At 57.6% G+C, this 23,697-nt stretch overlaps 1 protein-coding gene across 3 annotated transcripts in view; it reads right to left on the bottom strand.

Moving 5' to 3' along the window:
* Nucleotides 1–498: 498 nt before the first annotated feature.
* Nucleotides 499–23,697, bottom strand: part of ARMH3 (armadillo like helical domain containing 3) — a 165,881-nt gene continuing 142,682 nt past the window's right edge. For 2 of the 3 annotated variants that reach the window (XM_039547833.1, XM_039547832.1), the window contains exons 25-26: nucleotides 8,824–8,940; nucleotides 6,175–7,191 (exon numbers count right to left, since the gene is read on the bottom strand). In XM_039547833.1, the coding sequence (XP_039403767.1) occupies nucleotides 6,943–7,191; nucleotides 8,824–8,940 (366 nt within the window). In that variant the 3' untranslated portion in view covers nucleotides 6,175–6,942. Of the gene's footprint in view, nucleotides 3,647–6,174; nucleotides 7,192–8,823; nucleotides 8,941–23,697 lie in introns of those variants that run through there. The other variant, XM_039547834.1, reaches the window with a different exon arrangement.

Below are 23,697 nucleotides of genomic sequence, written 5' to 3'. Positions count from 1 at the left end.
GCCTGGGGCCGGGCACAGCCGGGACACCCAGCAGCCGGGAGTCGCGGTAACGCCTGGGGCCGGGCACAGCCGGGACACCCAGCAGCCGGGAGTCTGGGTAACGCCTGGGGCCGGGCACAGCCGGGATACCCAGCAGCCGGGAGTCTGGGTAACGCCTGGGGCCGGGCACAGCTGGGATACCCAGCAGCCGGGAGTCTCGGTAACGCCTGGGGCCGGGCACAGCTGGGATATGCAGCAGCCGGGAGTCGCGGTAACGCCTGGGGCCGGGCACAGCTGGGACACCCAGCAGCCGGGAGTCTCGGTAACGCCTGGGGCCGAGCACAGCTGGGATATGCAGCAGCCGGGAGTCACGGTAATGCCTGGGGCTGGGCACAGCTGGGACACCCAGCAGCCGGGAGTCACGGTAACGCCTGGGGCCGGGCACAGCTGGGATACGCAGCAGCCGGGAGACGCGGTAATGCCTGGGGCCGCGCACAGCTGGGACACCCAGCAGCCGGGAGTCTTGGTAACGCCTGGGGCTGGGCACAGCTGGGATATGCAGCAGCCGCATCCTGTCTCCAGGACACCACACTCAGGGACGCTGTCCTGGGATCAGGTCTAAGCCCCGGGTTAGCCTCCCAGGGTGTGAGCAGCCCACGGCCCAGCTCTGCCCGAGCTACTGCGTCCTCACTGGTGCTGCGCTCCGGGGCGTGTCGCTGGGGTCCTGGTGCTGCAGCGAGCTGAGCCACTCTGTGATTCTTCCCCAGTGAACTGCGGGAGCACGTCTGTCCCGGGCATGGGGGGATGGTGGGAAGGCCTTGGAGGACTAGCAGCACTTGTATGGTTTTTGCCTGTGTCTGCACTGCAAAGCAGGAGGGTTACCAGCCCCAGGGAATACAGCAGCTGGGTTTGAACCCAGCCCCAGCTTGCCTACGGGGAGGCACCGGACTCGGGTAAGAGTTTTGTGTGTGGCTGGGAGCGGACTTGGGAGCTGGCACGGCCTCGGGGAGTGAGAGGCTGCAGGAGCAGTCTCGTGTGCATGCCAGGAGCAGGGTACTGCACACACACGGAAGCCAGAAGCAGGGCCAGCAAAACCCCTTCGCTCTGCCCCACCACGATTCCTGGCTGGCCAGGCGGCACGTGCCATGGTTTGAGGGCAGGCCAGCGCACCAGGAGAACAGGCCCCAGTCAAATCCCTGCTCCCCAAAGCGCGCACACAGCCACTGCCCCTGGAAGGCGAATATTCCTGTTTATTTAGCTCTCTGTGCTATGCCAAATATTTCTGTTTATTTAGTTCAGTTCTGGGCTCAGCGACGCTACACAAGACACGTGTCACCCGCAGGCTGGCTCAGCAGCTGCCCTCGGGTCTGATCCCAGAGCAGGCCCTGCTGCCGTCCCGTCAGCCAGGGAAGGGGCGTGGCACGAGAGGGGATCTCGTGGGGGTCGAGATGGACAAGCTGAGACACTGCGTCAGTTGCCTTGGCTCTGGAGGTGTCAGCCCTGCTCCCAGCCCCCACCTTTCCAGGTGCAGCCTAAACTGAATCCGTAAGAGGGACCCAGTGCTCCAGTCCTCCTCAGCCCCCTCTGAGGTGCGTGTGTGTGTGTGGGGGGGGGGGTGCTGGTACCAGGACCAAAGGATGCAGCTCAAGTCACCTTCAGCAAAGTGAGCCCAGCAGAACGGAAGCAGGCAGGCTTCTCCCCAGGACTCAGAGGAGATGGCGGTGCACCCGCTGCCGGCACTTCCAGCTCCTTGCATTTACACGCTGCTGAAGAATCAGCTCACGCCAGGCTGACCTGGCTTCGCCTGGGGCAGGCCGAGCTCTGGGAGCCGCACGCGGCCGTCCCGCTGACGCTGTCACGCAAACGAAGGAGAGTGATATGAAATGCCTGGCTGCAGCTGCGACAAGCCGGGGAGCTCAGAGTCAAGGCGAACGGTCGGCTGCTCAGAGTGGCAGGAGCCACTGGACGGCAGCTGGGCTCCAGGCCATCTGTTCTGCAGTCCTGGTGCGCCGGCAGGAGGCTAAGGATCCGTTTGAGCTGGGACAGTTCCCGTGCCCATGGTGGGGAGAGGGCTACGAGCGAGTATGGGTGAGTCTCCGCCTCCTCTCACCCAGGCACTTTATTGTTTTCTAGAAAAGGTGGATGCAGATGACAGCACTGGCAGCCGGCTTCTGCTTCGCACTTCAGCCCGGATTCCGCTGAGTACGTCTGCAAAGCGCTCTCACTCCGTGGAGCTGACGGGGCAAGCGTGTCGAAAGCCCGTTCACACGGCCCGGTCTCATTGCTGGGGCAGGCTGGCACAGCCATTGTCCGGCCTGGCAATCAGTGCAGAGGGACCGTTCTGAAAAGGCTCGGTGCTTGAGCAGATAAAGCAGAACGGCTGCATGTCACACTGCCCGAGGACAGGCTCTGTCCCGGTCTCCGTAAGCGCTTTGCAGAGGCTGGACCGGCCTATGAACGAACCCCTCCCACGCTTCCCGTTACGTTGGTGCACGTATCTGACTGCTCCAGCCACTCGGTGAAGATCTAGGCACTGGGCCCGCTCGGCCACTGGGGATGCTGAGAGTTGGGCTCGCAGGCTCGGCTAGCCCAGCCCTCTGGGGCCAGGGAGAGTCGTGGCAGTGCAGAGCCTTTGAGGGGTAACGAAGGGGGAGGGGGAGAGAGAAAGGGAGCCGGTCCTGCTCTGGGAACATCTACTGATTTGACAGGCCCAGCCTTAAAGCCAGAGCAGAGTGAAAGCGATTACAACCAAACACCCCTCTTGGCTCCTGGGCCGGAGCAGTGAGTGTCACGGGGACGTTTTCCAGCTGAGAAATTCCCGAGACCAGGCCTGGGCGGAGCAGCCTGCAGCACACGCACGACCTTCTGGTGCCGCACGTCACGGGCAGGCTGGAGGAGGCAGGATCAGGCCAGAGTGACTCAGCCAAGTGCCCTGGATGTGAGACAACCCCCCACACCTGGGTGTGATGAGGCTGCTGGGCAGGGAGTTGGGGGGGATGGGGCTCTGGGGGATCCATGCTAAACAGCCAAGCAGCTCCCAGCACACGATGGCTGCTCAGTGCCGCTCCCCTGTGCTTAGTCCCTGTAACGTGGGTGGATGGGGGCAGGAAATTTATTTTTCCTGCAGAGAAAGGTGAGCGATCTCTCCCCAGATGCCCCCCAGCAAATCTGGAGTGACCCTGCTCAGGGGAGGAAAACCCCCCAGCTCTGCTCTCCGCCTTGCTAACCCCTCCCCCCCCAAAAGGGAATCTCTCAGCTAGTCCTCAGCCGGAACTGCAGCCCAAGCAGCTACCTACACCCATGGCATCCAGCGTCCGCCCTGGCCCCATGATGCTATTGCTCTTCCAGCATATCAATGTCCCTGCTTCAGCTAAATCTGCCCCCGCGTGTACGTATGGGGAGTGTCTCTCCTGGAGGAACGCGCGCACTGGGAATCCAGCGCTCAGCAGCCAGGCGCCCCCAGGCAGTGCAGTCCCTTCGGCGGGCGAGGGGCAGTCGGCCGCAGCTCTGCAGTGCTTGCACCGAGACGGGCTGTTCTCCTGGCAGCCCCGCGCGGCAGCTGAGCGGCTCTGGCTCAGGAGATGGTGGAGAACTCTTTCAGCAGGACCTCCTGGCTCAGCGTGTTGAAGGCAAGGTTCCTCCGCACGTTGATGCTGATGGATCGAACCTGGCGGAGAGAAAACAGACATTTCATCCAGATGCCCCTGGCCTCCCGGTGAACGGGGCAGGAGCGACTCCTCTGGGCTCCAACTTTCCACACCACAGACAAGTAACCTGGAGAAGTGGCTGCAGCAGGGTCTGGTTGGGAGAGAGCTGAGTCAGGAGCACCAGCAGATTGGCTCTTTACATAAACACGGTGAGCGTCTGCAGGGGCAGCCCAGCAGGGAGGAGAGAATTACAGGGGAGCGCGTGTGTCAGGCTTGAGGCAGAACCTGGTCACTAGCTGCGGCCGAAGCAGAATCTTCTCAGCAGATACATTCAGACCTGGTCTACACTAGAAAATGAACTCGGTTGAGTCACACCCCTGAGCGGTGTAGTGAAGCTCACCTCAGCCCCCCGATGCCAGCGCCAGGCCAACAGAGGAATCCTGCCACCTAGATCTACAGCCACGATGGGAGAACCGAAGTGCTGCTGTAGCGCTTTAAGTGTAGACAAGCCCTCAGACAGCCTCCTTCCTGCACCCTTCCAGAGCCGGCGCTCTGCCAACACCAGCTAGAGCTTCCTGCTTTCAAAAGTACTCCCCTTCCCCGCTCCAGGCCCGGACGGACGCCTGCCCCGCCCCCGCTGCTCCCCTTCCCCGCTCCAGGCCCAGACGGACGCCTGCCCCGCCCCCGCTGCTCCCCTTCCCCGCTCCAGGCCCGGATGGACGCCTGCCCTGCCCCACTACTCCCCTTGCCCGCTCCAGGCCCGGACGGATGCCTGCCCTGCCCCCACTATCCCCTTCCCCGCTCCAGGCCTGGAGCCCCCACAGGCCTCAAAGGGAGTCCAGGCCCCGCCGTGCCTGGCTCCATGCAAAGCGAACGGCTGCCTCAGATCACAGGGACACTGCAAAGCAACCCTGACGCGAACACCCGGCTCAGGGTTCCCAGCGACTCTGGGCCTGGGACCACGCGGCTGCAGCTGACCTGGTTAGCGGGGGCGGGTTCGAGTGAAACCGGAGCAGAAGGTGGATGCTGCAGAGCCCTGGAAAGCAGAGTAGCCTGGGTGTGTGTTTAGTCTGTCAGTGCTAAGGTAAGGGGGGGAGGGGCAGTTCGGAAAGCTGGGCACTTCCAAAGGGGAAACTGTCTAAATCAAATGCAAAGGGCGAGTAGGAAGGAGGGAACCCAGCCCCCGCGACGCTAGCTGCAGACCCACGGCAGCCACGTTCCCTTTCAAACACGTCTCAGTTCAGCAACAGAGAAATGTTAGAACCCAGAAAACAGAGCTGCAGGAAACCCAACCCTTCCCGAGAGCGGAGGGGTACAGCAGGGGCGCCCACACCCCCTTAACTCTGCCCCCTGCGAGTGCCAGCTGCACTTTGATTCTTTCACAGCATGAGTTACTGTGCTCACTTACTGTGCTGCCTTGGGATCGAGGAGATAAAGCCGCAGTGCTGAGCAGGCACTGCAGGTGTGGCGCATGCCTGGGGGGCAGGGAACGTGTGCCCCACACAGCACGGAGTTACACCCGGCTCTGGCTCGGGAGTGACACTAGTTCTGCAGCCAGTGAGCCGGGGAGGCTGGATCAGCAGCTGGAGCCAGACGGCCCGAGCCTGCCGGGCGTGCTGCCCCCTCTGGGATCAGGCCCAGAGACTTGTCTAACCAGGAACGCGCAAAGCCAGCTCTCCTAAGGCGGCTGGAGATGGCACCGTCACTGCGGGCCTGAATCTGCCACCCCAACTCGGAGTCCTTCGCTCTGCAGAACCCTGTGGTGGCCCTGGGGCCAGCAAGAGCCAGTGGGAGGGGGCATGTCCTCCACCCCATTCCTCGTGAGCCATGGGGCGGCGGGGCGAGGGGACTGACTTTTGACCTGGTAACACCTGGGCAGCTGGCAGCTCTGCCCAGCTGTTTGGCTTGTCAGGAGCTCTGTGGGCCAGACCCTGGGAGCTGCAGAAGGTGGCTGGGGGGCTAAACGACGCCCCCCGCCCTGAGCTGAGCCCTTGTCCCAGCACCAGGGGACCTCGGAGGCGGCCTGCTCCGTGGGGTGCAGCTCAGGAACCTCTGCTCTCGTCCACTGCCTGACGGTCAGACCCACCCGACCAATCCAGAGCCTGCCACGAGGCTTCGGGGGGGCGTTAGGAATGGGACCAAATTTGCACTGGTAACGAACTCAGATGAAGCCTCATTAGGCGGGCTGGGAAGGGGGAGGAAACGGAGCTCAGGCTGTCTTGTTCCTTTGTGGAGGAGAGAGGGGCCTCCTGGCTTCTCACTGGATTTCGTTCACGTGGAGAGCTCAGGTCCCGAGAGAACTAACGCAATGATGGGGTCGTCGGCGCCCAGAGCGTGAACATGGAGCAACTCAGGGGGAGGGATTTGCAGGCCTTGTCTACATGGGAAAGTTGCTCTGGTTTAACTTAAATTCAAACCAATATTGTAAAACTGTGTCTACCCCATGGGGCACTCCGGTTTCGGGTTAAGAGCACCTTTTTGGGGGTTAAATTTAAACCTGTTCCCAACTGATATGCAGCTTTTAACCCAGAATAAGAGTTTGCACACTGGGGCTTATGCTGCTTTAATTATTCATGCAATTTTCCTGCGGCGACAAGCCCAGAGTCAGACTGTCTAAAACTCTGGTTTTTGTCAATAGCTATTTAACAACAACCACCACTTAACATTTTGGGGAAAGGAAGCCTTTGTTAAAGTCTCAACACACCCACTGCTTCAATCGCCATCCCGAGACCCCTAACAAAACCGGAGGGGGCTGCGGGGCCTGAGATTTCAGAGGGAAAATCCCCCCCAAACTTTCTAGGGGTCTTTTATCCACTGAAAGCCCAATCTGCACCCCCCACCCCACCGCTTTGTGTGTCGCCTTTCGCCACGATGTGACTGCAGCACCTCAGGCCTTTGAGGACTCGGTTCAAAGGGGATGGTGGAAGCCAGGAGCTTTTCCCTGCCATTGGTGCGAGCGGGCAGCGGAGAGGCCAAGGCCGTGCCGGAGGAGAACACGGGTTTTTAAGCACAGAGGCACTGAGAAGGACGAAGTGGAGTTGTGCTCACTACTTCGCAGGGAGGAGCAAAGGGGACACGTGGAGAAGGCTGAAGAGAGAAGTGGCTCTCGTGCCTCACTCCCTGCTGAAAAAGGTTCTTGCAGCAGGAGGCTTAACGCAGGGGCACAGGTCACTGGGCAGAAACAGGGTACGTCACTAACGGACAGACTCAGCTCAGCAGGAGTGCGGGAACCACGGGGAGCTGAGTGGTGCTGTCTCCAGTGCAGCTCCACCAGAGAGTGCAGCACGGGCAGGACGCGGCCGTTTCTGTCACAGTCTCATCTTGGCGTGGTGGTAAAACCCCCAAGTCTCAGCTCGCTGGCAGCGTCCACCAGTGGAGTTACGGGCCATGTATTTCCCAGCACAGGCGCCGTTCCAAAGGTCCTAGTGAAGATCCAGGGGCTTGGAAAAGGGCGGCCAAAGGCCCAGTTTTTATGGGGAGAATGGGAGAGCCAGGAACGGCACCCCGGTACGTTTAACTGGAGCTCGTGATACACTGTTAGAACAATTCGTAAAGCCAGCAGTTTCTAGGCACCGAGAGGAAAAATACTACGGTAGTGATGACTAGAAGGCTAAGTAGGTTTGTCAAAGACAAATCATACCTAATCAACTCGGTTCCTCTCAGTGGTGGGAGAACAAGCTTAGTGGAAATACAGCAGATTTTCTATGGCTGTTAGTCAGGAAGGTTTAATATGGTACCACGTGATATTCTCGGGGAAGCTAGAGAAATGTGGATTAAGCAGATACACAACTGGGTAAATTGCCACATTTAGACAGTAATTATCAGTGCTCTCCTGTCTGGCAGAAGGAAGCTCCCAGAGGAACCTGTTCTGGTAAATTTTCATAAGGGAGCTGGAGGAGGGACTGGATCATGCTAATCAGATTCTTAGAGGAGACAAAACTGGGAAGGGCTGCAGATATTTTGGAGAGCAGATGGTTAAAGAGAAAATCTTAGCCAACTGCAAACCCAGTCTGAGGTTCAGTCAGGGCCACTTTAAATGGTGCAAGCTGGAAGTAATCAGCCGGAGCAATGCTGGAGAATGGGGAGGGGCGGAGAGGGTGGGATGTGAGATGCTGTCCCAGCCCCTGGTTGTACTACTGAGAGCCATGTGTATAACACAGGAGGCCATTACGCTGATCTCTTTGCACTGTGTTCACCCATCACACACACACAGAGGCACAGTTGAGAGGAGAGCAGCAAAAAGGAGAAAAGGTTAGTAACTAAGCCCCCGAGGGGAGCGGAGAGCCCCAGGTGAGCTCATTCTGGGGAGGCAGAGCTGTTCTCAGCTCACACGGCTTGTGAGAAAGTGGGCAGGGAGCAGTTACTCATTCATCAGCCGGGACAGAACTAGCAGGAGAAATTAGCTGGAAAGCAGCTCAGCGGTGGAGCAAGCTCCCACTGGAGTGGGAGGACTCCCCAGCTCTGGAGTCACAGACACCGCCCAGGGATAATCAACCCAAGCCAGCTATGGTGCAGGCTCTCGCGGGATCCAGTCAGGTGAGCGGAACCACTCGAAAGCCAGCCCCTGGGGAGCTGGCTGCTGGCGACCCTGGCCAACCAGCCAGGATTACTCCAAGTCTAATCCTGTCCGGGTGCCGCTTGTGTGACCGTCACTTCCCCCATCCCTGCACCCTGCTGCCTGGGAGAGCCAGGAGAGACTCTGTCCCCTTTCCTGCTGGGCTCAAGTCTCCGCTTTGCAGGACAGGGCGAAGGGCGGACGAGGACGAGGGCGTCTGGCCAGAGCTGTGCGTCATGTCCGCTCGTGTTTCTGTGGCCCTGCTACAGCAGTACAAGTATGTTACGTTGCTTTGTCCGATGCCCCGGGCAGGCTTCCCTTTAGTGCAAGCTCCCCATGACGCACTGGCCCAGCTCTCCCAGGGGAGAGGGAGACACAGACCGACTGGCCTGCTGGCACCGAGGGGTTCAAGCCAAACCACGCGCAGCACTGGGTGTTCCAGGGCTTTTGGCGCAGTGGAGACCTGCAATCTCCTGATTCTAACCCCGGCTGCCCCACCCCCAGGGCCTCCCCCAGTTGCATGCGCAGAGAAGAGCAATGCCCTGGCTAGGCTGCGCGTGCTGAGCCGGGGCCCCAGGCTGTCACAGCCGGGCAGCGAGGCGCTGGCTGTTCCCCGGCCGGCAGAGCAGGAAGGCAGCTCACCAGGTCTTTGAAGAAGGCAGCCTCCTTGTGCTGTTCTGAGTAGCGCTCGTACTGATCCAGCCCGTCCTGCAGCTTCAGGGTCAGCGTGTCGTAGTTAGCGCGCACAACCTCCAAGACCTGCAGACGGCATCAGAAGACAGAATGGGGAGTCAGTGCCCAGGGACCCAACCTGCAGCGAAAGGGGCTGCCAGCAATGCAGCTCTGGCTCCTGCTTTAGCCAGACACACATGGGGACATCCCTGACCCTAAGGCTAAGGAGCAGACCTGACAGTTGGGGGAAAACACACAAGCCAGTGGAATTGCGGCTGGGGGCTCAGCACACAACCCTGCACACTGCAGCCTTCAGGCCAGTTACCTCCCCGATGGCCACGAGCTCATGAACGTAAGGGCTCGGTCACCTTGGATAAATCCGGACAAAACTAGAGGCACTGTGCAAACTTGCCTCTCACAGCTCTGCCCCCAGCCGTTCCAGTTCAGGGCTCCTTGCATCCTGCACTGCCAAGGCACCTCGACCTCGACGCTCATCCCACGGACTCACCCTGCACCGGGCTCAATCTGCTTTAAACTCCAGCCTGCTGCGAGTCACTCGAGTTGGAGCCACACGGCCGGTAGGCGCTGGGATAACAGCAAGGCCGTTGTGGGGGTTAATGTGCTGGCCTTAACACTCGGGAACTACCTTTTATCACACCCCCTTTGCCGCCACTTGGCCACCCCATCGTTAGTTGTTATTTGCATTCCCATAACTCCCAGGAGCCCCAGTCACGGCCCAGGCCCCCGTCACGCTAGGAGCTGTACGGACACAGAACAAGACAATGCTCCCTGCCCCAAGGAGCTTACACCCGTTTACATTTCAACTCTCTCGTCTCTCCTGACACAGGCTCATGACACCCCTCTCTACCCCTGCACGATTCATTTCTCTAGCCACAGAACAGCCCCACTCACTGCTCTCTCTGCAAAGCGCGGCGCGGCCGTTAGCGAATTCCCCTCGGGAGGTAGTTAAGTGGTGATCGTTCCCACCATATCGATCATCGCCTAGCAAGAGACACGGCCTCTGTGCTACTGGGCAAAATGTACACAAACCAATTCTCTCTGAACACTGTCTGAAGCCTTCGCAGGCTGCTGCTATGTCTGATCTCGCTGCTGAGCGGGGTCAGAGCTTCATTATTGACACTGTTTGTGCTCCAACCCCCAGGATCGGGAGCCTGTTGTGCTGGGAGCGATAGACATCTAGGAAGTGAGACATCTTGCCCCCAAGAGCTGCCAGCCTAAGAAGGGCCAGGAAAGGTTGGGAGAAGGGATCAAACCTACAAGCAGAGCCCTGCACGGATACAAAACGTGTATCCGCATCTGATCTGATCAAACGTGGTCTGCGGATAGCGGCAGATTTGCAGGGCTCCACCTACACGTCCAGCGGCCGGGGAGGCGAGATGCACCTCGCTCAATCCTGTGTCTGTCGGGGCGGTTTGGGATGTCTGGCATATCGTCCTTTACCCAGCTGGCAGCCTTTCCCCCTGGCCGTTTGAACGGCCACTAGGCCCTTCAGTTTGTGCTGATTTAGGATTCCTTAGTGCTTGTTTCCCCCTAGACGTTATCCATGGCGCTGAGATACTCCGATGGGGGCATTCGGAACGGACGCTTCCTAGAGGCACTGGCCAAACCCTCAAGTCCTCACTCGTTCACAGAGCCGCAGACCAGGGAGTGCTGAGCCGGAGGGGAGGCTGGCTAGGGTGCAGCTCAGGGGTTAGCCGCCATGCCTGGGGCGTAAGCCTGAGTCACAGACGGCTGGAGGAAAGGGGAAGGAGAAACGACGGCCTTCTGCAAGGCCACTTCAGAACAGTTTGTCAGCGTCCGCTCGCCCAATTCCAATGGCCTCGTCTCTCAATCCTGTGTCGGGTTTCCTGGCAGAGGGAAAGAATCCCCCAGTCAGAACAACCCTCGACCAATGAATCGGCCCCTTTTGTGCACATGTGCAGAGGCTGTGGACACAATAACGAGCATTTCGGAGCCAAGAGCTCTGGCGAGTGGAGCTGGCCTCCGAGGAGGAATACTTGACCTTGGGAGTGTACCAGGCACTGGTACCAGCACAACACACCTTTCTCCAAGCAATAAAAGAGCTTCCCTGAATCCACGAGCCGTCCTCTAGCCACTCTGAGGAGCCCAAGCCACCCAAGATTGACAACGGACAGGAGACAAACGCCATCCGACAGGCAGAGTGGGCCTGCTGGAGACGCACACTCGAGGGCTGGGCATTTCACACGGGCACTAAGTTTCCACTGCTTTCCTTGGGCTCCTCTTTGATTTTGCTTTGTGCGCTTATGCCCAGGCTGGGGGTGAGCACGTGCATGCAGACGCGGTGGGGACAACGTGCACTGTGCACACACGATGGCTGGCTAGCTTTGAGCTGAGTTCTCTTCATCGCATTCAAGCCAGTGGCCTCCTTGAATAGCCAAAAGCCAGTAACCCGAACCTCTGCGGCTGGGCAGATCAGTGCTTGGGCAATCCTCTTACATGGCATGTGACAAACAGGCCAAGAACGCAGCTTGCTGCTCAAATGGGAGTAGAGGGAGGGATCAGAAGGCGCCGCACATAAGCCCATCAGTCCCTGCTGTATTACCAATGCACGATCCCATCTTCGCACTGCAGCGAGCTTCAGAATCAGATAATCTCCTATTTAAATACTTGAGTTTGCCAGCCTTCCCCGGCTCTCTCCTTTTAATTAGCAGCTCAAACTTTGAAAGAGGGGTGCAGTTCAAAATAAACCGCTCCATCTCCTGCTAATTTCCCTCGCTCGCTGCCGATGGAAGAAAACCTTTTGTGGGCTGTCTCAGAGAGAAACCCATTTACAGATGGCTTCCCTTCATAACCTGTGATGGAAGGGAATTGTTAGCAAGATTACTGCTTGCCATGCCTGAGCCGGCTTCGTGCACTCTGAAGAGGCGCTGACAGACAGGGCATTGGGGAAGGCTTGAAAGGAAGGCCAGGTATTAAAGGTATCAAAGGGGAAGGTTTGAAAGGCAGCAGGGAAACCTTTCTACGGTTTCTTTAGGCGCCGTTAAGATGCACCTCCCCTGCCTCACAGACCCTAGCGAGCACCCGCTTCCTGCTACCTATTCCCACGGCTGGGAGGAGAATAAACCCTCTTTGCTCCGGATCCCTGAGGGCGTGTGAAGCTGCAGGAGTCTCAGCCGGCTGCATCACTGGTTTCTCTCTTGGCGCCTCTGGCACATTTCCTGGGCACTGACTCTCCATCTGTTCCACCTTCTCAGAGTAGAGCTCCTCAGCCCACCTGCCGTAGGCCTCCAGGACCAGCACTGGCCCCCGAGACACCCCAGTGACTCAAACACCCTTCCCGCAAAAGATGGGAAGCGTTTGGTTTCCTGGTGAGGCGCTCGGGGCAGGCCGGGCTGCGAGGCAGTCGTCACACACACGTTTCTGCTCTTTCATACTCAGTCACGTACAGCACAGATCACAGAACAATGCACATCTGGCACACGTCCCTGCCGCCCTTCCTGCATCACTCCAGGGAGCTCTCTGGGCTGGGCTGTCCAGAGTCCTTGGAGCCACGTGGGCTCAGCGAAGCGGGCAGGACTGCACTGCCCATGAGGCCCCTCACCCAGCTCCTGGGACCTGGCTGTCTCCCGACCCCACGCTTCCCTTTTCTTGTCTGGCCCCATTCCTGTGTTTCTTTAACCCCCCCAGTCATGTGGCCACTTTTGTTCGACTCCTGCTGTTTCCACTGCTCCTACCAGCTCCCACCCTTCAGAGGAATCGGCTAAAGTGGTTTTCTAAGGATGCTGCTCATCCAGTGTCCCAGATGTTTGCACCTGTATAGGGTCATTAAATCCCAAGCACCTTCTAGTGTCTCTCTCTGGTGCGTACCTACTACAGGACTCCTCAGAATGGAGGGTCCACCGATACGTAGGCACTCACGACACAGCGACTGTTCAAAACAAGCTTCCCATTATTCAGCGGAATCCACAGCCTGTACAGATACAGCCCCAACTCATCACACCCTGCACAGCAGAAGCTTGTCTCCTATGTCCGTCACTGGCGCATCCTGCCTGCAGCCCCCAGACTGCTGCTCAAGGAAACCACAGCAGAGCCACCCTCTGCGCCTTAAGGGCGCCCAGCAAAAGGGGAAAACTTGCGGTGGGTCCTTTCCTGCCTCCTTCAGTTGGCTCCAGAAGGCTCTTTTCCTTATATTCTCTCTCCTTGGTTTGTACATTAGCCAATCAGGACCTGTCTGAGCTGGTCTTCCTGGAAGCCGGGATGGAAGGCTGGAGAAGTGGCAGGATGAGAACATTACACATACCTTGCAAGTGAACAACGGAGAGGGGAGGGGCTCTGTGGCTGGGTTCAGACTTGTTTTGTTTAACAGCTGTTGAATTACACAGTTGACAAAAAGACACCTACAGTGTCGAGTAAGAGCTGAGAAAGCTCCCACTCTAGATCTTCGGTCTTCCAACGAGACAGACCCTCAGCAAGGAACAGAACAGACAAGACTTGATATGGCTCAGATTGCCGAGGTAAAAATATAGACAACTTCAATCTTTGTAGCCTTCCTTGCTCTTTAGGCAGGACACATCCAGGCTTTCTGCTTTGTTCATCACCATTAAAGGGCTGAAAGGCTCAGCGTGCTGGAGGCAGGAGAAATACAGACCCGGTACTGTACACGGAAAACTAGGGCTGCTGAATCCTTCTCACTTGTGACTATCTATTAACGCTCTGGGCTGCACTCACCTCTCACATACACCAGCGCCAGGCCCCTGAACTCACTGGAGCTGTGCCAGCCTGATGGAGAGGAAAACTTGCCGTCAGAGTTAGCTCTCTGCCCCACCTCTCGCTCAGACGCTGTTTTACGGAGATCCCAGAGCAGCATTCGTGTTTCATCCCACTCTGTACTCGTGTGTGCAGGCGCGTACACCTCAGACTAACAAAATGTTGGCTCTCTGGTAGCATCCCAAATCCTAACCTCTTAGCCGACTGGCTAAGCAGCAGTTCTGCAGAAAAGGACCTGGGGGTTACAGTGGACGAGAAGCTGGATATGAGTCAGCAGTGGGCCCTTGTTGCCAAGAAGGCCAACGGCATATTGGGCTGCATTAGTAGGAGCACTGCCAGCAGATCGAGGGAAGTGATTATTCCCCTCTATTCGGCACTGGTGAGGCCACACTTGGAGTACTGTGTCCAGTTTTGGGCCCCCCATCACAGATGGGATGTGGACAAATTGGAGAGAGTCCAGGAGAGGGCAACAAAAATGATTAGGGCCTGGGGCACATGACTTACGAGGAGAGGCTGAGGGAACTGGGCTTGTTTAGTCTGCAGAAGAGAAGAGTGAGGGGGGATTTGATAGCAGCCTTCAGCTACCTGAAGGAGGGTTCCAAAGAGGATAGAGCTCGGCTGTTCTCAGTGGTGGCAGATGACAGAACAAGGAGCAATGGTCTCAGGTTGCACTGGGGGAGGTCTAGGTTGGATATTAGGAAACACTATTTCACGAGGAGGGTGGTGAAGCACTGGAATGGGTTCCCTAGGGAGGTGGTGGAATCTCCTTCCTTAGCGGTTTTTAAGGTCAGGCTTGACAAAGCCCTGGCTGGGATGATTTAGTTGGGGATTGGTCTTGCTTTGAGCAGGGGGCTGGACTAGATACCTTCTGAGGTCCCTTCCAACCCTGATATTCTATGAAAAAAAACCTTAAGATGCTGCTCTGACTGGCAATCGCTTTTTGCAGCTTTCTGCATGATTCTAGCTAACAAAATCTTCCCTGCAGGGGAAAGATGCTAGTGCCTCGATCCACAGGCAGCTGGTACCCAGCAGCCCCCATTGCTAGAGCCATCACCAGCTGTGTAACACAACTAGCAGCCCAGGTGGGAACTGGCTCCCCACAGAACTCCTCCAATCCCACACCCCTACGCACAGTGGAGCAAGATTATTTTAAACACCTGTTCACTTCCTAGTCTTTCGGAGCCTAAAATCATCAGGCTCTTTGCGGGAACCTGCCTCCTGCCTTGTGCGCGGCACGGCTGCTGTGTAAAACGGCTGACGCCCATGCACCTGCAGCCACTCGAAGGAAGGAAGCAACTGGCTTCTTTTCGAGACATTGTTTCGTTCTTCACACAGAACCACCCACATTTTGCCTTACGTTCATTTGCCAGTAGGTATTCTCCCAGCACGCCCGACTGCCCCCTTCTCAACAGGCTCTGCCGTCGGGCTCGCAGAGATAGTGAGACCTAGGAATACATCCCCTCCCCACACTGCCACGTGCTTCCCACACCGGGGCCTGAGGTCCCAGAGCTGCGGGCTTTCCTGCGTTCCGAGGCCACACAGCCCGGACACATTCAGGCGTGGAGGGGAAGAAAGAAGAGGAAAAGCAGGTCTTTCAAGGCTGCCTTTCTAATCAGTTACAGTCGAGCACCATGAACCGCGTCAGCCACCCATGCCTGCACCGCACGAGAGCGTTTCCAGGCCTAACAGATGAAAACTCTCTGCACAGGGAACCTGCAACCCGCGCAAGGATAAAACTCCCCAGCTTGAAATACAGCCCCCTCTGCCCCAGCCTCACTGCCCACGGGGTGCCGTCTAGATCGTGCATGCTGGGCCCACGTGAGAAGGAGAGGCCAGGCCGCAGGGCGCCATGCATACTGCCTGGGGGGAGGGCGAGTTTATGATGGTGCAATTGCACCAGCATGGCACAGGAGGGAGATGGGAGAGCCTGAGCAAGGCCGGTGCAACCATTTAGGTGACCGCCTTTGGGGGCGCCATTTTCTTCGGCAGCGACCAGATCTTCGGCCACCCCAGTCGCCACCGGCATTTAGGCGGAGGGAGCTGGGGCAGGGGAGCACGGGGAGGGCCGCCTGCAGCAAGTAAGGGGGGGGCGGCACGCAGGGGAACTCCCCACCCCAGCTCACCCCTGCCTCCTCCCCGAGCACACCATGGCTGCTTCACTTCTCCCGCCTCCCAGGCTTGCAGTGCCTAAGCTGATTGGCGCGAGAAGTGAAGCGGCCACGGCGTGCTCATGCGTGGAGCAGGGGTGAGCTGGGGTGGGGGAGTGCCTCAGGGCAGAGGGTGGGGAGTAGGGAGCTGCCGCAAGCTGGGGCGCCTCAGGGCGGGGTGGGGAGCTGCTGCGGGTGGGGGGGCCTCAGGGCGGGGGCGCGGAGGGCGCAAGGTGGAAGTTTCACCTAGGGCGCAAAACACCCTTGCACCGGCCCTGAGCCTGAGTAGTTACTGTCCCTGATTTTGCTGCTTCTGGTATTTTATATAGGCTGGAATGTGCCCAGCCTTGTCCACGGGCACAAGGAATCCCCCTTCTCCGGTCCCGCTGGACTCCTGCAGTGGCTAAAACACAACCGGCAAAGCTGCTAGGATTGCCGGCTGTGGGACCAAAAAGTGAGAGGCATTTTCCAATTGGGGGAAAAGCAGTTGGATTTTTTACACTCCTGTCTCCAAAATGACTCGCCCAACGTAGTCCATATTTGGCACAAAACACCCCCTTTTCCACAGCGACTCACACCCCAACTAGCCTCCAGGGGCTTTTCCTGGGAACGGAGATGGATGGTACCACTTCTCTGGATAACAGAACGGCTGCTGCCACTGTAACGGGAGCCATTAGACCGCCTGGCCATGATAAAGCACCAGCTCATTTTACAAGAGCATGTTCCAATTAATATGGAAAAGAACTTAACAAAATCACATCACGCGGCTTTGTACAGCAACTTCAAAATTGCTGATGCAGGAGCCTCCACTGGAATTAATTCCCGGAAGGGCCAAAGACAAAGTACAGAGCTAAATAATTAGACGTTAAATAAAAACAAACACCCGCTCAGCACATTTTTAACAGCTTCTGCATGTCCAGGCCAAGTGTGACGGGCCAAGCCCAGGCCTCGTCCCTGAACGCCACCAGCTCTGCGCGGCTCATCCTCGTTCCCCCCCACTTAGAGACGAGCTGCACTGAGGGGACCGAATGCCAACCTGGCAGGCGCCGACGCCGGGCCACATGCAGAACTTACTGTGGCTGCTTCACGGAAGCGTCTGATCTTGGGCTCCTTTCAAAATGGGATGAGGGGAGCCAAGGGCTTTATACTGATGGGCTATTTTCCTACCTCGTCAACATGCCAGCAGCTAATTGCAAGTTTGCTGATGTCATTCCCCACCCCCAGCCCCTTCGCGTGTCACTGCTCCCTCATCCTTGCGCTCGCAGTGGGCCGAGGGCGGGGATGCTGCTGTAACAGTAGAATAGCACTCAGAGCACACAGCAGAATCGCACAGGCAGGCAGCAATGGAAGAGACCTGTTATCCCACTGAATTCCTACAGAGAGGACATTTCAGCTGTTAAAAACTCATCCCAGCCCAAATGCTAAGCAGCAGCAGCACTCAAAGGAGAGCAGCTGGGTGTGGGGCTGGAGCGGTGTCAGGCGAAGGGGACAGGACCTGTTCATCCCTGATCAGTCTGCTGCCGTCGGGCCAGCGTTTCCCGCTCCTATCAAGGGATTGGGTCAGAGCCAGCAACTTCCCACCGTCTCCTTGGGAGACCTCATTGAATTCAGATGAACTAGCTTTGCAGCCCATTGTATTATAAATGCAAAGTTAATGTATTACTGTGGGGTGCCAGCTTCTCAGTGGGAACCCTGGGAGGCATGAGAGTCAAAGGCCTGTTTAAATGATGTGCCAGCGTAGGAGGAACTTTGGAGACACAGTCAAGTGGGGTTCCTAGAAATCCCTGGGGGGATGTCAATGCAATTCCCATTTCCCGACTGACCCCTTTGAAGCTACGCCCCAAGGAGAGAACTACGGTCCGGCCGATTACCTAGACCCGGTCTCTGCATAGCAGAGACACGTGTGTACAAAAGGAAGGCTAACCTATGCGCATGGCTTCTTGTTCTGAGAAAAAGCAGCTATGAACTTGTGAGCAGACAAACCCCGTGGGGGGGCGCTGACGGACTGACTCCTGCCAGAGCCCTTGCTGGAGTAGGGGGCGATCTCTGGTGAGCTTATTAGCTGCGTGTAGGTTCTTTTATTGTTTTTACTGTTTTCTCCGTAATGCTTTCACCTGAAGAATACATGTGCCTGCTGAGACAGGGCTGCATGGTAGCTTATGAGCATGGGCAATTATCTTGTTCATAGCCTTCGAAGGGTACGCAAAGTGCAAAGGCTGGCTGGCCAGGCCATGAGGCTTGCTGGGGAGCTCCCAGTGTAGGCAGGAAACGGAGCGGCCTGGAAAACCCCCACGCAGCAGGGAGAGAGGAGCAGGTCTCCACCCAAGAGAGGTGACAGCTGAGGAGCCAGGAACCTCGGTGGTGCACAAGGGAGAAATACAGGTGCAGTGGTACCCTTTGCTTGCATTCATTAATGAATGTTCTCTCAGAGTCCCAGCTCCAGGACACACTGCTTTCCCGAGCTCTCTCTTTGTAATTCGGAGGCTTGGGTATTAAACATCTTCCCCTAACTTTGGTCCTTTCCCATTTGGCTAGGCTCTGGGCGTTCCACCAGACACACATGCTAGGGGCTCCATCTCAGACACCACACTTGTTACAATGCCCCGGGTTCCAGGCCCAACATACACATTCATTCAAGGAAAGAAGCCCCCTCCCCAAATCCCCATGACACTCCCCTTCATGGGGAACAGATTTTACAAATTCAGATCAGAGCTGCACTGAAATCAGGGCCTGGCTCGTCTCCACACGAGGCAAAATGGTTTGAAGTTAGATAAAAGAAAGTTACCAGCAACATCAAGGAGGGAAATTTCATGTCCCTTCTCCCCTCCAACGCTGAGCTGCTCTGTTGGCCTTAGATGATTTACAGGCGTTTGGGTGTTTATTCAACGGTTATACAGAGATCTGAGAGCTTGAAAGAACAAGCCCTTCAAAGCGGCCAATTTCCAGTCACAACCAGAGGGGAGCAGGTTAAGTTCCCTCCCCCGGCCGCGCTCTCGGAGGATGAAGAAGTGATAAGCTCATGCTGAAAGTGACTGTTGCAATCCAAGCTCTTTGGGAAGGTTGCTTGTGGCCAGCAAGAATGGATCCTATTCTGGGTCTGGAGTCCTCTGCGCTGGAGTCTATTTGATGCCGACGCTGGGCTCTATGCTGAGTTGAATGGCAGAGAAAGCGACCATGGACTAACGAACCTGGGAGGGTCACAGCTTTCACAAGCATCCTGACGACATGAGGCCAAGTCTGCCAGACAGGCTGCCCAGTGCGCTGCCCTGGTGCAGAACGCACGGCCTGACGGCCACGTTGGGGCTCCCGCTGTGGGGTTAGCCGAGATGGAATGACAAGGATTTTTCCCATTCTCGGATGAAAAGGGAGCGAGTGCTGTTCCCATTGCTCTCCAGTCTCCGAAGCACAAGTGATGTAATTCCAGCTGTGGACTAAGAGGTGGGGAGAGGCAGCATCAGGGTAAGGGGTCACGAGTGGATTCTCCTTGTCCAAGAATGGAGAGGGCAAGTGAGAACTACGACACCTTCCTGGAGCCAGCCCCAGACTTGAAGCCACTGATAGTGACTTGTTAGGTGGCACTGATCCTTGGAGGGGAAGGTAACGCTGCCATATGGCAAGGGACCAATGGTCCACCTAGTTCCATAGCTTAAATCCAGCTGTGGCTGACGAAAGGGGAAGGTGAAAACTCCATGCCACACTTGGTCAATGTATGGGTCTACACCCAAAAGGTGGGTTGGAAGATCTCCCCCGCCCCCGGGTCCAGCTGGTCCTCGGCATATAGACAAGTGGCCAGGGACAGCAGCCATACAGTCTGTGTAACACTGTCATTTATTATTTCTATCTACCACAGTCCGAGGCTACAACCAACATCTGGGCCCTGTCACGCTGGCTGCTAACCCCAAGAGCGTGTGCGCTAAGACAAGATCCATCTGTGGCTGTGTAGCAGGGTGGACCCTGCTCCGGGGTTTTAAGGGGTTAAAAGTGGCCTGACAGAGCTGGGCTGATTGGGAAAGTGGCTGCAGCTGGAGGCCACGCCCCAAACTGAAGCCCTGGGGCTTATAAGAGGCAGGGAAGCCAGAGCCCAGACAGAGTCTCTCTCTGCCTCCAGAGAGAGATGGGCCTGGCTGCCTAGAGGCTTAAGACAAGGTACCTGAGGGAAGCAGTGCTGGGGAATAGGCTGAGGAGCCAGGGAAGCTCTAGCCAGGAAAGCCCCAGGCTGCGGCCTAGCAAAGGGCCTATAGGTACTGTGGGTTGCAGAGGGCAGCCCAGGGGTAGGACAAGGCAGCAGGTCCAAACCCCCTTTGCCTGTGATGAGTGGGCTGATACTGCAGTCTGCCCCAGGGTGTGGGGCTAGACAATGACTGACAGTAGCCACTACTGAGGCAAGGCGGGGATAGTAGCGTGGGGTTCCCCTGGGAGGGGGAGACCCAATTATAGATAGCGGGCACCGGGTCCAGGGAGGGACGCCGGGGCCAGAGAACAGGCGGGTCACCAGCCTGCCGAGGCGCTCAGGGCCGGACCGAGGACATTCGGGACCGACCAGCAGGAGGCGCGGCGGGGGTGAGTACCACCCTGTTACAGTGGCACCTGACCAGGGACCGTTTGAACCGCCCCTGATACAAAGGGCCTGGGCAAGAACTGGGGGACAGTTGCCCAGAGGACGGTGGACTATTGCCTGGACCTTAAGACTTGAGAGACTGGAGAAAATGAGGAACCGAGACTATTATTGGAGAGCCTGTGTGGCCCGGCTCACCGAGCAGCAAGCAGGGCTGCTTCAGCTGCTGCGGGGGAGGGCACAAGGACTAGGCACCTGGGGCAGGAGGCTGGTGCCAAGGCCAAGGAACTGTTGGACCTGTGGAGAACCAGGACACTTGAAAAGGGAGTGCCCCCATGGAACTCGCAGGGCCCAGGCAAGCCCTGAAGGAAGGGCTATGCCCAAAATGGACCATGGACAGACTCGAGTGCCCCCTGTGAAGCCAACAGGGGGGCTCAAAATGTGTTGGGCCTGTGGGGAACCTGGGCACAAGAAAAGGGAATGCCCTCAGGGGACTCACAGGGCCCAAATTAGCCCTGAGGTGGTCAGGGGCGGGCACTGGCTGTGCTGCTTCTGCCACAAGGGGCACAAGCCTAGTCCCCAGAGAAGTTGGGGGAAACCGGAGGACCAGGCCAGGTCCAAGATTGCCCCAAAGGAGGGGGTTGTGACGGCCAAGACCCCAAAGAGGGGCCTGGCAGGGGCAGAGAGGCCCCAGACAAACTGGGGATCCCATGGAGGAGCTGAAAAGGCTACCATGGGAACCCAAACCCTGGAGGAAGGAAGCAGGCTGCTCCAAACGCTGGAGAGCCTGCGAGAAGAAAGAGATTCTCTGCGGGCCCAGTTGAGGAGAAAGCTGGGCCTCCCCCCGGTGGAGGGGTTCTTGAGGTAGGGGGTGTGTAGCAGGGTGGACCCTGCTCCGGGGTTTTAAGGGGTTAAAAGTGGCCTGACAGAGCTGGGCTGATTGGGAAAGTGGCTGCAGCTGGAGGCCACGCCCCAAACTGAAGCCCTGGGGCTTATAAGAGGCAGGGAAGCCAGAGCCCAGACAGAGTCTCTCTCTGGCTCTAGAGAGAGATGGGCCTGGCTGCCTAGAGGCTTAAGACAAGGTACCTGAGTGAAGCAGTGCTGGGGAATAGGCTGAGGAGCCAGGGAAGCTCTAGCCAGGAAAGCCCCAGGCTGCGGCCTAGCAAAGGGCCTATAGGTACTGTGGGTTGCAGAGGGCAGCCCAGGGGTAGGACAAGGCAGCAGGTCCAAACCCCCTTTGCCTGTGATGAGTGGGCTGATACTGCAGTCTGCCCCAGGGTGTGGGGCTAGACAATGACTGACAGTAGCCACTACTGAGGCAAGGCGGGGATAGTAGCGTGGGGTTCCCCTGGGAGGGGGAGACCCAATTATAGATAGCGGGCACCGGGTCCAGGGAGGGATGCCGGGGCCAGAGAACAGGTGGGTCACCAGCCTGCTGAGGGCGCTCCAGGGCCGGACCGAGGGACATTCCGGGACCGACCAACAGGAGGCGCGGCAGGGGTGAGTACCGACCCTGTTACAGGCTGTAAGAAGCAGAGGGGACGGGGGTAACAGTGTGGGAGATGCATGGTGACACAGACAAGCCACACGCACGACTCAGAGGGGCTCCTCTTCACAGGTGTGAACGAGAGATACTGATGCTGCTGAAATCCCTGCTGGCTGCCTGCTGAGTCATCCGCTGGGCAGCAGGACACCCAGTACGGTCAGCGGGGCTCACGGACTGAAATCCGGCTCGGCTCATTGAAATCCCACTGGCCTGCAGCGGTGCCCAGGGTGCTCCCTGCATGTCAACCCTAGGGAGGACACTGCCCCTGCTCCGAAGAACATAGGCTAAGCCCCGGGCCTGCAAACCCTTGAGCACAGGTTTGACTTTCTTCAGGAGTCGTTAGCCCCACTGGCTTCAATGCAGCAACTCACGGGAGTGGAATTAAACGTGTTCAGTCTCTGCAGGATCAGGGCTGAACAGCCAGAAAATGCCGAACTGCAAACGTTGGCCACTGCAAGTTTCGCCGGCGCACGGTCACCAAAATCTGTATATCGCTCGTGCACTTTCTGGTCTGGTCCATCTCTGACAGAAGCACGGAGCCGCTCACACCAGACCCCCCCGCTTGCGCGACTCTCTCTCAAAAGAAACAACCACACGCACCAACGGCCCCTGAAACAAATCAACCTACAAAAGTAAATGAATAAAATCTGAAGACCACACACGCAAAGCCAATCTCCAGCCCCGGCCCTGCAGCAGCAGAGCTCTCCCCAAAAGGGGAGGTGCCGAGTCCCCCAGTGACTTAGTCCCTGCGGAAGGCGGCCAGACGACACCACAGTGATGGCAGGTGTGCAAAGCTCTCCAAGCTACAGCACGGTTTGACGCTTTGAACTCTTCTCTCCAGCGGGGGCCATTGCGAGTCTGTTTCTCAGGGCGAGGTGTGTTCCAGCACTCGCAGTTCTGCCAAGCCCTGAGAACACAGTGCACACAGCTATGGACGGGCCTGGCCTTTCGGATTTCCCCACTGTGCTTCAATTCAACGAAGTGCTGAACGTGACAGGCTGTTCCAGGTGTCCTGTTCCAGGGGAGGCTTTTATCTACCAGCTGCAGCCTAGCTCAGCAGTACCAGTCTCGCCAAACTGCCAAGCAAGGGGCAGACAAGTCCTTGTGCTCTCTGCACACCTTCAAGGGAGCTAAGGAAAGCTCCAGCTAAGAGATTCAGCTCCCCCCGATCCCCAGAGAGAGCTGGGTTCAAATCCAGGGCCCAGGCAGGACGTTTGCTCAGCGGTAGTGCACTGTGTGGGTAGGTAGTTGCTGCTAACAGCTGACTGGGTGGGTTTCCAGCCACCAGACCAGGTGCTCGGGGCAGGATTGGCTCCATGCGGAATTAGGATACTTGCACTTACACAGAGGGGACGGCTGGTGCCTGGGTTGTGGCACAGGCCTGGGATTCAGCACGTCAGCTTCTAGTTCCAGGTCTTCCAGCAGCTTCTTTCCCCTCAGGTTCAGTGGTGGATGCCCTACGAACACCTACAAATAGACTCGTTAAGGTTGACCAAGGCAGCGTCTCCCTGCTGTCAGAGACGAGGCAATTCCTTGAGAAAGGGACACGTCTATCTGCCTGGCTTCCGATTCTGGCTGGACAGGGAGGCCGGTGCCAAGGGGTTTCACTGCTGATGGGCCAGATGAGATTATTCCGTAGGCTGCATGCCTGGCATTCCGGGAAAAGGCGACTCCTTGCTGTGCTACATCCAGTCTCTCCCAAAGGATGCAGAGAATAAAAAGCTTGGGCTTTGAATTCAAAGGACCCTTCCCTTCAGCCCTACAGATGGGCTAGTGGCAGTGCCCTGAGCTGCGAAGTGGGGAAATCTCGGGTTGGGGCCCAGGCTCCGGAACACCTGTGTGCTGTG

Source organism: Mauremys reevesii, linkage group 7 (assembly GCF_016161935.1).
Source record: "Mauremys reevesii isolate NIE-2019 linkage group 7, ASM1616193v1, whole genome shotgun sequence".
In the NCBI taxonomy this organism is placed as follows: Eukaryota; Metazoa; Chordata; order Testudines; family Geoemydidae; genus Mauremys; species Mauremys reevesii.
This window is presented reverse-complemented; position numbering and strand designations above follow the sequence as displayed.